At 43.6% G+C, this 13620-nt stretch overlaps 1 protein-coding gene across 2 annotated transcripts; it reads left to right on the forward strand.

Annotated features, from left to right (window-relative positions):
- The first annotated feature begins 6383 nt into the window (after nt 1-6383).
- On the forward strand, nt 6384-12458 carry SVBP (small vasohibin binding protein). Of its 2 annotated transcripts, none has more exons than XM_037032619.1 (3): nt 6384-6449; nt 7265-7414; nt 12046-12458. In XM_037032619.1, the coding sequence occupies exons 2-3, from the start codon at nt 7301-7303 to the stop codon at nt 12130-12132; spliced, it is 201 nt and encodes a 66-aa protein (XP_036888514.1). In that variant the 5' UTR covers nt 6384-6449; nt 7265-7300; the 3' UTR covers nt 12133-12458. The 2 variants fall into 2 exon arrangements, with proteins under 2 accessions (XP_036888514.1, XP_036888516.1); XM_037032621.1 differs by having other exon boundaries at nt 6448-6531.
- The last annotated feature ends 1162 nt before the right edge of the window (nt 12459-13620 follow it).

Consider the following 13620-nt stretch of genomic DNA (forward strand, 5'->3'; position numbering starts at 1 on the left):
ATTCATTAGAATACTAAGCCATTATTTGCCCTTTTCGTCATGTGACATTTTCATTGATGCTGCAAAAGCAATAATTGTTAGGGTCCCTGCACACACACACCTATATACATCACACCATTACCTTCCCTATCAAAATTAACAATAACTCCTTGATATTATTTAATAACCAGTCTATGTTTACATGTTTTCAACAGGGTCAAAGGTCTTTTTGCACATGGTTTGTTTACATCCGAATCCAAGCAAAGTGCACACATTGCATTTTTCAGTTAAGTTTTTAAAATCCTTTTATTTCATACTAATCCTTCTGCCTTTCTTTAAATTTTTTTTCTTATACCCTTGAGTGTTGGTAAAACTGGGTAATTTGTGCGATATCCCACATTCCAGATTTAGCTGAGGGCTTTCTTGTGGTATCATTTATTTCTCTATCCCTCATATTTCCTATAAACTGGAAAGCTAGAGGTTTAATTAGATTCAGGTTCACTTCTATTCTGTGTGAGCTGGACAAGAACCTTAACCTTCTGTGTCTTGTTTTCCTTATTGGTAAATTGAAGATAAGTACGGTAGGTACCTCACTGGGTTAGTATAAGAATAAAGTAGCTAAAACCTGTAAAATACTAAGAACAGTGCTTCACACACGATAAATGGTAGTTGTTATCATTATCTGGGAAAAGCCCCCAACTCGAAAGTCAGAGACCAAAATTAACAGCAAAAACAATATAGGATATGGGAGAAAATGGCAGAAAATGACAGTTGACATATTTAAAAATATGAAATTAGGGAATAAACCAAATCTGCAACAAAGAGCAAGATGCTACCCAAAGGAAAGTCAAGAACCCAGGAAAAACTCTTGGAAATTAAATTTCCATAGCAGAAATGAAAACGAAAATAGAAGAACTAGAAAATAAAGTTCAGGAAAATCTTTTAGAAAGTAGAACACATAAAACCAAGAAATGAAAATGAGAGAGAAAAGATTCTTACAAACAAAAACAGCCCTGGCTGGTGTAGCTCAGTGGATTGAGTGGGGGCCTGCAAACCACATGATCATGGTTCGATTCCCAGTCAGGGCACATGCCTGAGTTGCAGGCCAGTTCCCAGCAGGGTACTCACGAGAGGCAACCATACATTGATATTTCTCTCCTTCTCTCCTTCCCTTCCCCTGTAAGGATAAATAAATAAAATCTTAAAAAAAAAAAACACACACAAAAAACCCAGCCCTGGCCAGTGTGGCTCAGTGGATTGAACACGGGCCTGTGAAGCAAAGGGTCACTGGTTCGATTCCCAGTCAGGGCACATGCCTGGGTTGCAGGCCAGGTCCCCAATGGGGAACATGTGAGAGGTAACCACACACTAATGTTTCTCTTCCACTTTTTCTCCTTCCCTTTCCCTCTCTCTAAAAATAAATAAATGAAATATTTAAAAAAAACACACAAAAAAAACATTGAGCAGGGCCTGCGAACCAAAGGATCGCAGTTCGATTCCCAGTCAGGGCACACGCCTGGGTTGCAGGCCAGTTCCTAGCAGGGGACGTAGGAGAGGAAACCATACATTGATATTTCTCTCCCTTTCTTCTTCCCTTCTTTTCTAAAGATAAATAAATGATAATAGTAAATCTTTAAAAAAAAACAAAGGAATCTGTCATTGAAGAAGTTTCCCAGAATTGAAGAGTATATGTTTCCTGACTGAAAGAGGCCACTGAGTGCCTAGCACAATGAATGAAAAAGTCTTATTATGAAGGTTCAGAACACCAAGGATGGAGGGAAAATATATGTCTTTAAAGTTTCCAGAAACACATGAACAAACAAAAAATCAAATAGGAAGTAACAGAAACCAGAACACATTGAACTTTTGAAGAGTCCAGCCACACGAGAAACTAGATAACAATGGACCGATGCCATTAAAATTCTGAAGGGAAATGGTTTCCAATCTAAAGTCTGTACCCCATCTAACTGTCAATCAAGTGTGAAGGTAAAACAAAGCCATTTTTAGACAAGGAAGGTTTCAAAATTTTACCTGCTGTGGACTCCTTCTGGGGAAGTTACTAGGGAATGTGCTTCTTCAAAATGAGGGAATAAACCACAAGTAGAAAGTTTCAGGAGACAGGGGATTTGCCACAGGAGAGAAGAGATGGGAATCCCCAGAATGTAATTAGGGGGAGTCCTAGAAAGACAGATGGACAATGAGTCCAAGACTACAGTTTAGAGGAAGAGGAGAATAGACTTAAGGAAGGGAATCTTCAGGAAACAAAAAAGACATTGAATGATTACCGGCCCTGACTGGGTAGCTCCATTGGTCAGAGTGTTGTCCTGATACACCAAGGTTTCTGGGTAAGATCTCCGGTCTCCAGTCAGGGCACATACAGGAAGCAACCGATGAACGCATAAATAAGTAAAACAACAAATCGATGTTTTTCTTTCTCTCTCCCTCCCTTCCTTTCTCTAAAATTAATTTTTTTAAAGAAAGATCACTGAATTCATGTGACCAGATCAAGAGATGTTTTACAGTTCTAATGGAGAGTTTGTGGAAATAACAAGAGATGCATAAATAATTAGGCTAATGTTTAAAAATAGGCAAATTTTACTCCAGAAAAAAAAAAAGCTGTTTACTAAAGTAAATGTGATCTTAGTATGATATACACCTGAACAGCAAAAATATCCTGTACTTGTATGAATGTAAACTATGACCTAACCAACCAGGGGATTTTGCAGATTGACCAAGGGTATGTCGATGGTCACAAAAGAGAGAGAGACAGAGATCATAAACTCCTGGAGGAGAAATAGGGAGGGGACTTTCACCGTCTTCTGGCTCCAGCCTTCACCTTCCGGATAAAGAATACCAAACCGTTATCTCCACATCTGTGCCTTTCAGGAGTCCCACACCCTGGACAACTCTTGCCTACTACCATCTATAAGTGTAAAGTACAATAAGTCTCTCTCTCTCTCACACACACACACACACACATACCCACCTCTAATTTATTCTTTTCCTCATCCTCCTCCAAGCCAACTCATCAACCTCATCAACCTTCACTTTTATCCGTGGCTCCACTATTTTTCCAGTCTTCCAGATGGACTTTTTCACTCCTACTTACCCTATATCCAGTCTGTCTAGTCTGCTTTTTGAAGCCTTCCAAAGAGCCCTGCCCTGTCTCAAGCTGTAATCTACTCCAGAGTTTATGTGAACTTTATAAACTGCGCAATCTGACATAAATATAAAATACCCCTACTACACCAAGATTTCTGAAATAGATGTGGCTTAGTTACTTTTATTAATAATAGTAATCCAATCAGCATTTTGGTACAATTTTAAAAATAACATTCTACTTGCTTCTGATTAAAAGAAGAAAGTAGATAAGTATTGTAACCGAACACAGGTTTGGCTGCCTGCCACTAGGAAACCTGATACTCAAGAGGCAGGTGCTGATGTTAAGGAAAGAGGTTTATTCAGATGCTGGCCATCTGGAAGATGGGGGACCTACGTCTCAAAACCCATCTTCACCCCTCAGTGGAGGCAGAGGAGAGAGAGGGGGACAGAACAAAGAGATCAAGGGAGGGGGTTGCAAAGTTCTCTCCATGCACACTAGCACAGTCCATTCCGATAAGGCAAGTGATGGTCTGGTGTGCATTATCATGGTTTAGTTATCATGGGTTCGCATCATCCCAGCTTCATGTCATCCTGGCTCCACGGTTGAAGGTCAGCAAATCTCCCAGAGCCGAGATGCCTGAAGGTCGGGGTCTGTATCTTCTGAAATTAGTTCCTAGCATTCTTATAAAAACATGCTGTTCATCTTTAAGCCACATATTAGTCACAGTCATCTCTTATGGAAACAATGTCAGAAGCATGATGGGGTTATAATTTCCCATTACAATTTTCTGCTGTTACCAAAGAAATAAAAATAATCTTACTCTTAAAATAACCTGGGCCCTGGCTGGTGTAGCTCAGTGATTGAGCACGGGTCTGCAAACCAAAGTGTCGTCAGTTCAATTCCCAGTCAGGGCACATGCCTGGGTTGCAGGCCAGGTCCCCAGTGAGGGCCACATCAGAGGCAACCACACAATGATGTTTCTCCCCCTTTCTTTCTCCTTCCCTTCCCCTCTAAAAATAAATAAATAAAAATCTTTAAAAAAATAATAATCTGGATTTACATTTTGCTCTGTTTTCATCCAGCCTCTTTTCCACACGTATATGATCTTTTTTTAAACAACAAAACAAATATTGTGATTATATTATATATGCCTCTGTAATGTTTTCATTTAATATACTAAAAGCATTTTATTATGTCAATAAATATTTTTCCATGTAATTTTTAAAAAGATTTCACTCATTTATTTTTAGAAAGAGGGGAAGGGGGGGAGAGAGGGAAACATCAATGTGTGATTACCTCTCATGCACACCCTATTGAGAAACCTGGCTTGCAACTCAAGCATGTGCCCTGACTAGGAATCAAACCAGCAACCCTTTGGTTTGCAGGCAGGCACTCAGTCCACTGAACCACAAAAGCCAGGGCCTCTTCTATGTCATTTTAATGGCCACATAGGGTCCCATGAATAGATATTCTATAATTTATTTAATCAACCCCTATTGTAAATACTTCAATGGTTTCCAGTTTTTATTCTTAGGAATGGTGCTATCTGACTATTTAATTCGGTTAACTTGGAAATGGAATTGCTGATTAAAGGTTATGCTCTTTTTTTCCTTTTTCTTTTTTTCTAAATCCTTATCCAAGGATACATTTAGTGACTTGAGAGAGAGAGAGAAACATCAACATCAGAGAGAAACATCTATTGGTTGCCTCTTGAACATAACCTGACCTGGGATGGAAACACAGCCTAGGTATGTGCTCTGACCAGGGACAGAACCTGCAGCCCTTTGGTACACAGGACAATGTTTCAACCAGCTGAGCAATCCAGCAGGGCTATACTCTTTTTTTTTTAATTTGGTAAAAAGGGCACTTCAGATTTACTGTCTTATTCATTTTTATAGTCACACTGTTGTGCAACAGATCTGCAGGACTTTTTCATCTTGCAAAACCAGAACTCTCTGCCCAATGAACAACCCCTTTCCCCCCTCCACTAGCTCCTGGCAATCACCATTCTACTTTCTAAGAGTTTGAGTACTTTAGACATCTCATATAAATGGGATCATGCAGTATTTGTCTTTTTGTGGGGTTGTGCTCTTTTTTAAGGCTTTTGATATGTAGAATTGATTTCCCAAAAGTTGTGACAATTTACACTTTGATAGTGTGTGTGTCCATCTGGGCTACACCCTGTCTGCTTAGCATCCATGGTTTGTTCCCATAAGAATGAAAGCAGTGGGACTAAACATGTTTCCTTTGGATGGGCCATTGTCCTATCTAGAATCCTGGCAGAAATACTTTCTGGGGCCCTGGCTGGTGTAGCTCAGTGGATTGAGCACAGGCCTGCGAACCAGAGGATCACGGTTCGATTCCCAGTCAGGGCACATATCTGGGTTGCAGGCCGATTCCCTGCAGGCCAGTTCCCAGCAGGGGATGCACGAAAGGCAACCATACAATGATGTTTCTCTCCCTCTCTCCTTCCCCTCTAAAATAAATAAATAAATAAAATCTTTAAAAAAAAAAAAGAAATACTTACTGGGGCTCTGACTAGCTGTGTGACCTTTGACAAATCACTTAACTTCTCAGTGTCTCTGTTCCTCTATCCACAACATGGGGATAATAATAGTATATTGTTATATGTGTGCATTCCAATACATACTCATCATGAGAAATACATGAATTAAGAAATGTGAAGCTCTTCTAAGACCTGCCTGGAACATAAAAAAGCCCAGAAGAGATGTGGCTATTATTATTTTTGTTAGACTGAACAGGATTTCGGTTGTCAAAGTGTTTGTCTACCATTTTCTTCGATCCTTGATAACCTACCTAATGAATGAAAAATGACAGCCAGGTTTTTGGGGGGGTGGCAGGGGGAGGATTGTGGACTGCCAGCCATCTATTTTAATTTGTAAAATTATTATAAATAACTACAAAATTGTGATCGTGAGAATAATTGTAAACTATTATCAGTAAACTTGAATGCTTCTCTGTGTCTATATCGGCTATTTATACCTCTGTCACTATTTCCTTTTTCAAAGTACTGTGGCAAACAGGATCTCACTGGATCTTCCTAATAAACTCTGAAATCAAGAAGACAGCTAACACCACCCGTGCTTTTCGAATTAAGCAATTGAGTCCCAGATTTCACATCTCACCCTTCAAAGCCCAGCAGCTGTCCCATAAAATACTCCCGGGAAAGGCCTCTGTTAACACTTAAACCCCAGCTGCGTCCCCGAAGCCAACGTGAGGAATTCAGACAAGCTCTCTGCGCACGCGCGGCCCTGCCTAGGGGGCGGGGACTCGGAGCTCCCGGCCCCGCCCCCAGCTCGGCCCCGCCCAATCCGAGGCGCGGTGGGTAAGGACTCCAGGCCCTGAGGTAGGGAAGAGCGGGGATCCCCTTCGTGGGACGGTGTCCGTGAGGCGGTGGGGACCCAAAGTCCTGAGGCAGGGGAAGGAAGGTACCGATTCCCGAGGCCGCACGCCTCCGCCGCCATTTTGCACCCGGAGCGGGCAGCGGTGGGAGGGAGGCTCCCCGGGGCCGGGGCCCAGGGCGGGTCCGGCGGCAGGGGGCGGGGTCGGGTGGAGGGCGGGCCGGCAGGCCAGGAGAATTAGCGGGGATGCGGGGAACGAGGTCCCTGCTGGCAGGACTGGGGCGTAACTGTCCCTCGAGGCAGAGGAGGTAAAGCCTTGGCGGGAAAGCTAGAGACGGCGCGGGGCTCTGGCCTCCCTGCTGCAAGATTTCAGCTGGCTTGCCCCTCTGGGCCTCGGCGTCCTCATCGTTGTAACAGCCCCACGTAACACAGCACCCTCCGGTGTACGGAGCGCTGTGGCCTGGGTCTTCTCATTTGGTTCTCTCACAGCAGCCTCCTCATGGAAGGAGGCCAGGGAATGAAACTATTGTGCCATTTTGCAGACGGAAAACAAAGGCTCGGAATGGGGAGATGTGCCCGGGGGTGCCTAAGAAGGTCGGGGAATGGGAGTCACATCTTACTACTGCAAATGCAGCGCCCTTTGCATCTGGCCACTCTACCTCACCAGTCAAAGGAAGGGGCAGAGCTAGAGGATTAATTAAGCCATTGACTAGCAGTTCTTTCGTTTTTCCTCTTTTCTTTCTTTTCTCCTTCCCCTTTGTCCTCTTCCCCTTCCCTTTCCTTCCTTTGCCTTTCCTTTCCCTCTTTCTGTACCATCCAGGGCAGAACTGACTAAGAAATATTCAGAAGCCAAGTCATGGATCCACCTGCACGTAAAGAAAAGTCCAAAGTTAAAGAACCTGTCAGCAGAGTTGAGAAGGCCAAGCAGAAGTCAGCCCAGCAGGAGCTGAAGCAAAGACAAAGAGCAGAGGTGAGACTGAGGAGGGGGCCTGTGTACCCGCAGTCTGCTGGAGACTGTGCGGGGATAGAGAAATAGCAGGACTGATGATGGTGTGCCCTTCCTGCCTCCAGGCAAAACAGGTGTCCTGCAGGTTTAGAGAGATGATGGCTGAGGTCCAGAATGGTGAAGTGACAGCCCAGAGTCACTTGCCAAGTTAGTGTCGGAACCCTGACCAGTACCAGGTCTACAGATGACTCCTGACACGGAGCGCCTGTGGCAGGGACCCAAGGGGAGAAACAAAGGAGAGAGAGAAGAGATGAGTGAGGGAAGGGCCAGGGTGAGAGAGAGCAAGTGTCAGACACCCCACCCAGCACAGGTGCTCTGGGCTTGGCCTGGAGAGTAGCTGGCTCACACCAGGGAGGGGAGGCCCCGGCTCTGCCCCCGCCAGTGCAGCCTCTGTTCAGTCAGCACTCACCATCGCTTTGTGAGTCAAGAGCTTAAACCATTCACACTGCCTGAGTTGAACCACATCCTGGCACGCGAGTTGTATCCTAGTATTTAGTGGCAGGGAAACGCTTGCTGTGCTCTTTTCCCTCTATCTGTTTTCATTCTTTTCTCTCTTTTTTTTTGAGTAATTAAAATATACAGAGAAATAAAATACAACAAACACCTGGGTACTCAGCACCCAGATTGGGAGTGGTTAACAATTTGTCATATTTGCCTGGAGCCTTTTTAAAATAAAAATTACATACAAATTTGAAGTCCCCTCTGTCCATTTCCTGTCTTACACTCTTCTCCTACCCTTGAGCAACCACTATTTTTTAATATACCCTTACATTCAAATCTATTGATAGATATCCTTGAATAAATAATAAATAATTCTTGGTTAAAATTTGTACATTAATAAATTTTGTTTGATTTTGCATTTTGCTTACATTATGTTTTTAGAACTATTTTATGTTGGTATAACATTATGTTTTTAGAACTATTTTATGTTGGTATAACAATCTAGTTAATCCTCATCACTGCTTACAGTAGTCTATTGTATGAATCTACTTTAGTACATTTACGCATTCGTCCAGTGATGGATGTTTAAATTATTGTTTTGTTTTTGCTGTAGTGAACAACTACAAACATTGCTGTAGTGAACAACTTTTGAATGTCTCTTTGGCACCTGCACTAGAATTGCTGTAGGGCATATTTAACTAGAAATAAGACCACTAGATATTTTTAAAATTTACTAGACATTGCCAAATTGCTTTCAAATAGATTGTACAAGTTTGCACCTGCATTAGCAGTGTAAGAGAGCTCCCATTGCTCACTTCTTTCCCAACAGTTGACAGGGGCAGACTTTAAATTTGAATTAATCTGACCCATTCATTAAACAGATGTTGAGCTGCTACTATGAGCCGTGTCCGGCAGTTGTAGGTCCAGGCAGAGGAGAGGCCTCGCCTTGGGGCGTGCATTCAGTGAACATGACACATAAACTTAATAGTGTGTTTGGAGTTGATCCATCAACTGAAATCTACCTTTGGATTAAGGCAGACCGTCTAAGAGCTGCGGACCTGGACTCAAACAGATTGTTCCCCGTTTCCGTCACCTCCTCATGCCCACCTGGACTGAGGCCCCCTGATAATTTTACTGCGTTGCGCTTTGGTAAACAGGTTGAGGCCTGCTCTGAGAAACAGCCCTCGGAAACTGTCCTTTGTGTATGCTATAGGGAGAGATGTTGGGGAGGATATTGTTCACGTCCTTATTGACACCCTTCTGGTGAGGTTCCCAGCTCCTCCATAAATCCCAGTTCTGCCCATGTGACCTTTGAACTGGAGTCCTCTTTGAACCTCAGTTCCTCAGCCCCCCTTGGTAAAATGAAGATGATAATATCTGCCTCACAAGATAGTTATAAGGAACAGAAACGTTATATGGAGAGCACTCAGCACAGTGCCTGGCACAGAGAAAGCACTCAGTGAATGGCAGCGGTTGTTACCAGGTGTCGGCATGCTTCCAGGCGTTCAGCTCGCTTTCAGCATGCGGGCTCAGCGTGGCACAGCTGACCGTGTTCGTGTGGACTTGCTGAAATGTGATGTTGGATTTGCACTGTAGCAGCAGCTGGCACTTGCTGAGCTTTTCAGATGTGCCAGGCCCAGGGCCAAGCTGCTTATGCACAACCACATGTAGTCCTCACGCCAGGGCTTGTCATTAGTTACCCCGGTATTCTTGTCGCTCCCAAGTTGACCTTGGTAAAAAGCCTTTCCTGCCATAAGGTTGGGAAGTATCAAATATGTGACTTTGGAAGATAAAAGGCATTACCATCATTTTATGTGACCAGAATCTCTAGTTAATGAGGGATTGAGGGGCAGGACTGCCATCTAAACAGGGCTCCTGCAAAAAGCACTTTGCCTTCCAGCTGCCTTGCTGTTTTCTTTGTGTTGCCTGGAATATAATCCCCTAAAGTAGGAGTGTGACAGACCCCTTGGGGGAGGAAGAAACACAGTTTCCATTCGGTTCTGCACGGATGCCACATTCCAGATGTGAATGAGAGACGTGAGGGTGAATGGGAGCCGAAGGCATGCCTGACAGCAGAAGCAGCATTTGACACTGCGGGTGGCCCCTTCCACCCTGAGTCTTCCATTCTTTGGTTCAGACCTCCTTACCCTTTTTGGGTCTCTTCTTCATCTGCTTATTTTATTTTCCTTTCTCCTACCACTTTGTCCCCTCGCCTGTCCCCCTTGACCTGGAGGTCTCCAAGAAGCCATTTAATAAACTTCTCAGTCCCCAGCACAGTAATACACAAATTGCGAATTCTCACTGAAGTGTGAATGAATGAAGCAGAGGTTTAAATAATGTGTACATGCAGTTTAAACAAGATGAGTAAAACAACACCTTTGTACCTATCACCCAACTACAGAAGAAGCCCACGACCAATCACGTAGAAACTCCTTCAGCCCCAGCGCGGTCACATCCCTGACCCTTCCCATTAGCATTGCCTTCGTTCCTTAATTTCATGCTAATCACTCCCTTGCTGTTCTGTATTAATTTGTAATTTCTGTGTGTACCCCTCTAAGTATTTTGCAGTGTTGTATTTTGTATATTTAGTTTTGCATGTTTCTGAACTTGATATACAAGGTCTGGCGGAAGTAAGGCTTGCTTGAGTGTGCTTGGTAGGTTACGGGAATGTCTCCCATGAGATGGTCAGCAATTGGAACGTTTCGCCTAAAATGTCATATGGTGTGATTGAGTGTGATGTTGTTATGTTACAGCATTACACGCTTGTGATTTTGTCATAAAAAGGGGGAGTTATTTGTGCCAGACTCTGTATGTTGCTATAGTCTGACTTCATCAACATTTTCAAACCATTCAAATTTATTTATTTTTCTTGTAGTAAAATACATGTATATAAAACATAACTGTTTTAACTGTCAGTATGATGTTTTTATAGAATCATTTGTGTTGTTGCATGTAACTATTTTCATCACTGTGGAATTCCATTTTCCTTAAAGATTATAGGATTTTACCACAATAAAAAAAATTTTGTGGGAAAAAGACCATAGGATCATTCAAGCTTCCTATTTATTCTAGTCAGCTTTGATCATTTTACTTTATAGGGATTGATTTCATTTTCCTTTTCAAACGTACACAAAGTTCATAATGATTTGCTGTGATCTTTTTTACATCAGTAATTATGTGGGTTTTTAATTCTAATAGTATTTGTTCGTGCCTACTCCCTTTTTATCTTGGTCAGTCATGCTGGAGGTTTGCGTTAGCGTTTTCAAAGAATCATCTTGCAGTTTTGGTGGTCCTCTCTTTTGTACCTTTGGTTGCCTTTTCATTAATTCTGCTTTGTGTATTTTCTGTGTCTCACTTCTCAGTTTTTTTGCCCCTTTCTTGTCTTTTTAATTAGTCAACTTATTTTCCCTCTGCACAAACATTTCCCTTCCTTTTTTTCCTTCCACAACTTGGGAAGTCGTGTGATGTTCCTGTTCTTTAGTGGGCAGACTGAGGCTACGAGGGTAAGGAAAGGCGAGGAATAAGGGAGAGTCCTGCCTCAGGTCTCCTGCAGTTTTCACTCCACCCCCCCTGCCTGCCCTGGGTCCTGTTCTCACTGTGGTGACACCCTCCGCCCAGGTGACCTGTAACCTCCCCTCCCCCGATCCATCCCTCACATGTTATCTTTCCCAAAGCCCAGGTATAATCAGGTTGCTTCCCCGCACACCTGTCTGCTGGAGGTCCAGAGTCAGTCAGATAAAGTCCAGATTCCTTCACTTGGCATTTAAGCCCCTGACATACTCTTCTTGCTTTCTCCAACTCCCCAAACCCTCTCTTTAATATACTTCATATTAGCATACTTGAAGTTTCCAGAACTAATCCTGTACTTTCCCATCATATTTACTTAATCATAATATCCCTTTTTCACCCTGTCACCTGTCACATCCCTTCTTCAGTCTCTACCTGTTCAAATCCCACTGAGCCTTGACGGGCCAGATTAAGTGACCTGCTTCACTGCTTCTTTAATGGTTCCCCATTAGAGTAGAAGTAGTTAATACCTACTTCTCTTCCCTTAGTGGTACAGTTCTGGCACTGTCGAATGGCACAGCCCGTCGTGTCTGAAGGTACATTGAGCAGCTGCCTCCATTGCTAACACACCTTTCTCTCCCACTCAGATTTATGCCCTCAACAGGGTCATGACTGAACTGGAACAGCAGCAGTTTGACGAGTTCTGTAAACAGATGCAGCCTCCTGGGGAGTGAGCCGCAGAGTCCAAAGGAGACGGTACCCTGCGGCTTTGTCTGCAAGCTCCTTACCAGTGTTAGGAGGAGATGCCCTGTTTGGAGCCTTACAGAACTAGACAAGAAGGCATTTGTGTGATTCCTAAAACTGGATGAGCTTCCTATGTGTAACTTCCGCTTCCCTGGTTCCTCCAATTTGCATTGGCCCAATGCTTGCTGAAGAGACTTGTTTTATTCTTCTAAGACAGTAGTCTTTTTTAAAAAACCTTTTCTATTGTTTGAGAGCAATCATTGTTTCTTGTAAAACTGTAATCTCCAAAAATACAAATAAAATACTAGTAAAATGTGCACTTGCTCATACTTTAGTGTGGGAGTGCCTAGGCGTAAAAAGTGGAAGCAAAAAGAATGCTATAGGAAAGAAAGGGGAGGGGAGGGGAAGAGAACTGCTTCCTGGGGCTGGAGCTCTGCAGCCCCTGATCCTCCGTTTTTAGCCACAATGTGAACCTGTGCCCTTTACTCCCGGATGAGCCACTGCTCAGGGTCAGAGCTGGAAGCCAGTGTCCTCTCAACTTGTGAATAGACAGCTACAGGTAAGCCTGCACCAACCGGGAGGGGAGTGCAGGCGCTTTTACCTTGCCATTTGGGGGTGACTTTATCGGGCCTAGAAATTGGTTTATCATGGGGATATTCAGACTCATGGGTATTTGTAAGATTCTTAACCACGTTATAGTAACCTTGTATATAGCTCACTAAATGCACGGCTAAATCAATTCATTTCCAAAGTAAATACTTTTGAGAGCCAGGCACAGGCAGGCAAGGGAAACCCAAAAGCATAAAACGAAGCCAAAATACAGTGGGACGCAGACATAGTCCTCTAACTGAAAAAATACGTGATGGAGGAACAGAGAGCAGTGGGGAGCAGGAGGAGGCTCTCTGTTCCTGTACCAAATCAGAGCAATGTGGACTTCTTTGGATTTCTATCTTTAAATCCTAGTTTTAGATTTAATGCATATTTTCCACATACGTTCTACAGACTTGGAGAAGTTGGACCTGTGGCGAAAGGTGCTCGGTGCCCTGGCTGAGGAGGGGTGGGCCAGCCCGCAGTCCTCGCACGCCAGCCGGAGGCCGAGAGTCCAGATGACGCTGGGGGTTGCTGCTTTCAGTGGGCCTGTGTGCTTGTTGTTTCTGAGGCGCAGCTTTAGGGTTCCGTACAATACTGTTTATTTCTGTCCCCTTTGGGTGTTAGGACACGAAGCGGCATTTGAATATCTGGAGTTCAGTATTTTAGAGCCTAGGGAAGAAACAAGGTCCCAGAAACCAAACGATGCCCTGCAGCTTCCAATGTGTCTGATCTCAAAATGAAGCAAAGGCAGATGCTTGGGCTGTTGAAATAACTACAGAATTTTAGGTTACAATAACCCATACACATTCAAGTTGGGCCACGTGACTGTCCTGTGACTAGCTCTGCTCCGTGCAGCCAGAGTCTGTAGATCACTGCAGCAGTAGTTT

The sequence above is a fragment of the Sturnira hondurensis genome, unplaced genomic scaffold (genome assembly GCF_014824575.4).
Source record: "Sturnira hondurensis isolate 20B ecotype Veracruz unplaced genomic scaffold, ASM1482457v3 Scaffold0021490, whole genome shotgun sequence".
Taxonomy (NCBI): domain Eukaryota; kingdom Metazoa; phylum Chordata; class Mammalia; order Chiroptera; family Phyllostomidae; genus Sturnira; species Sturnira hondurensis.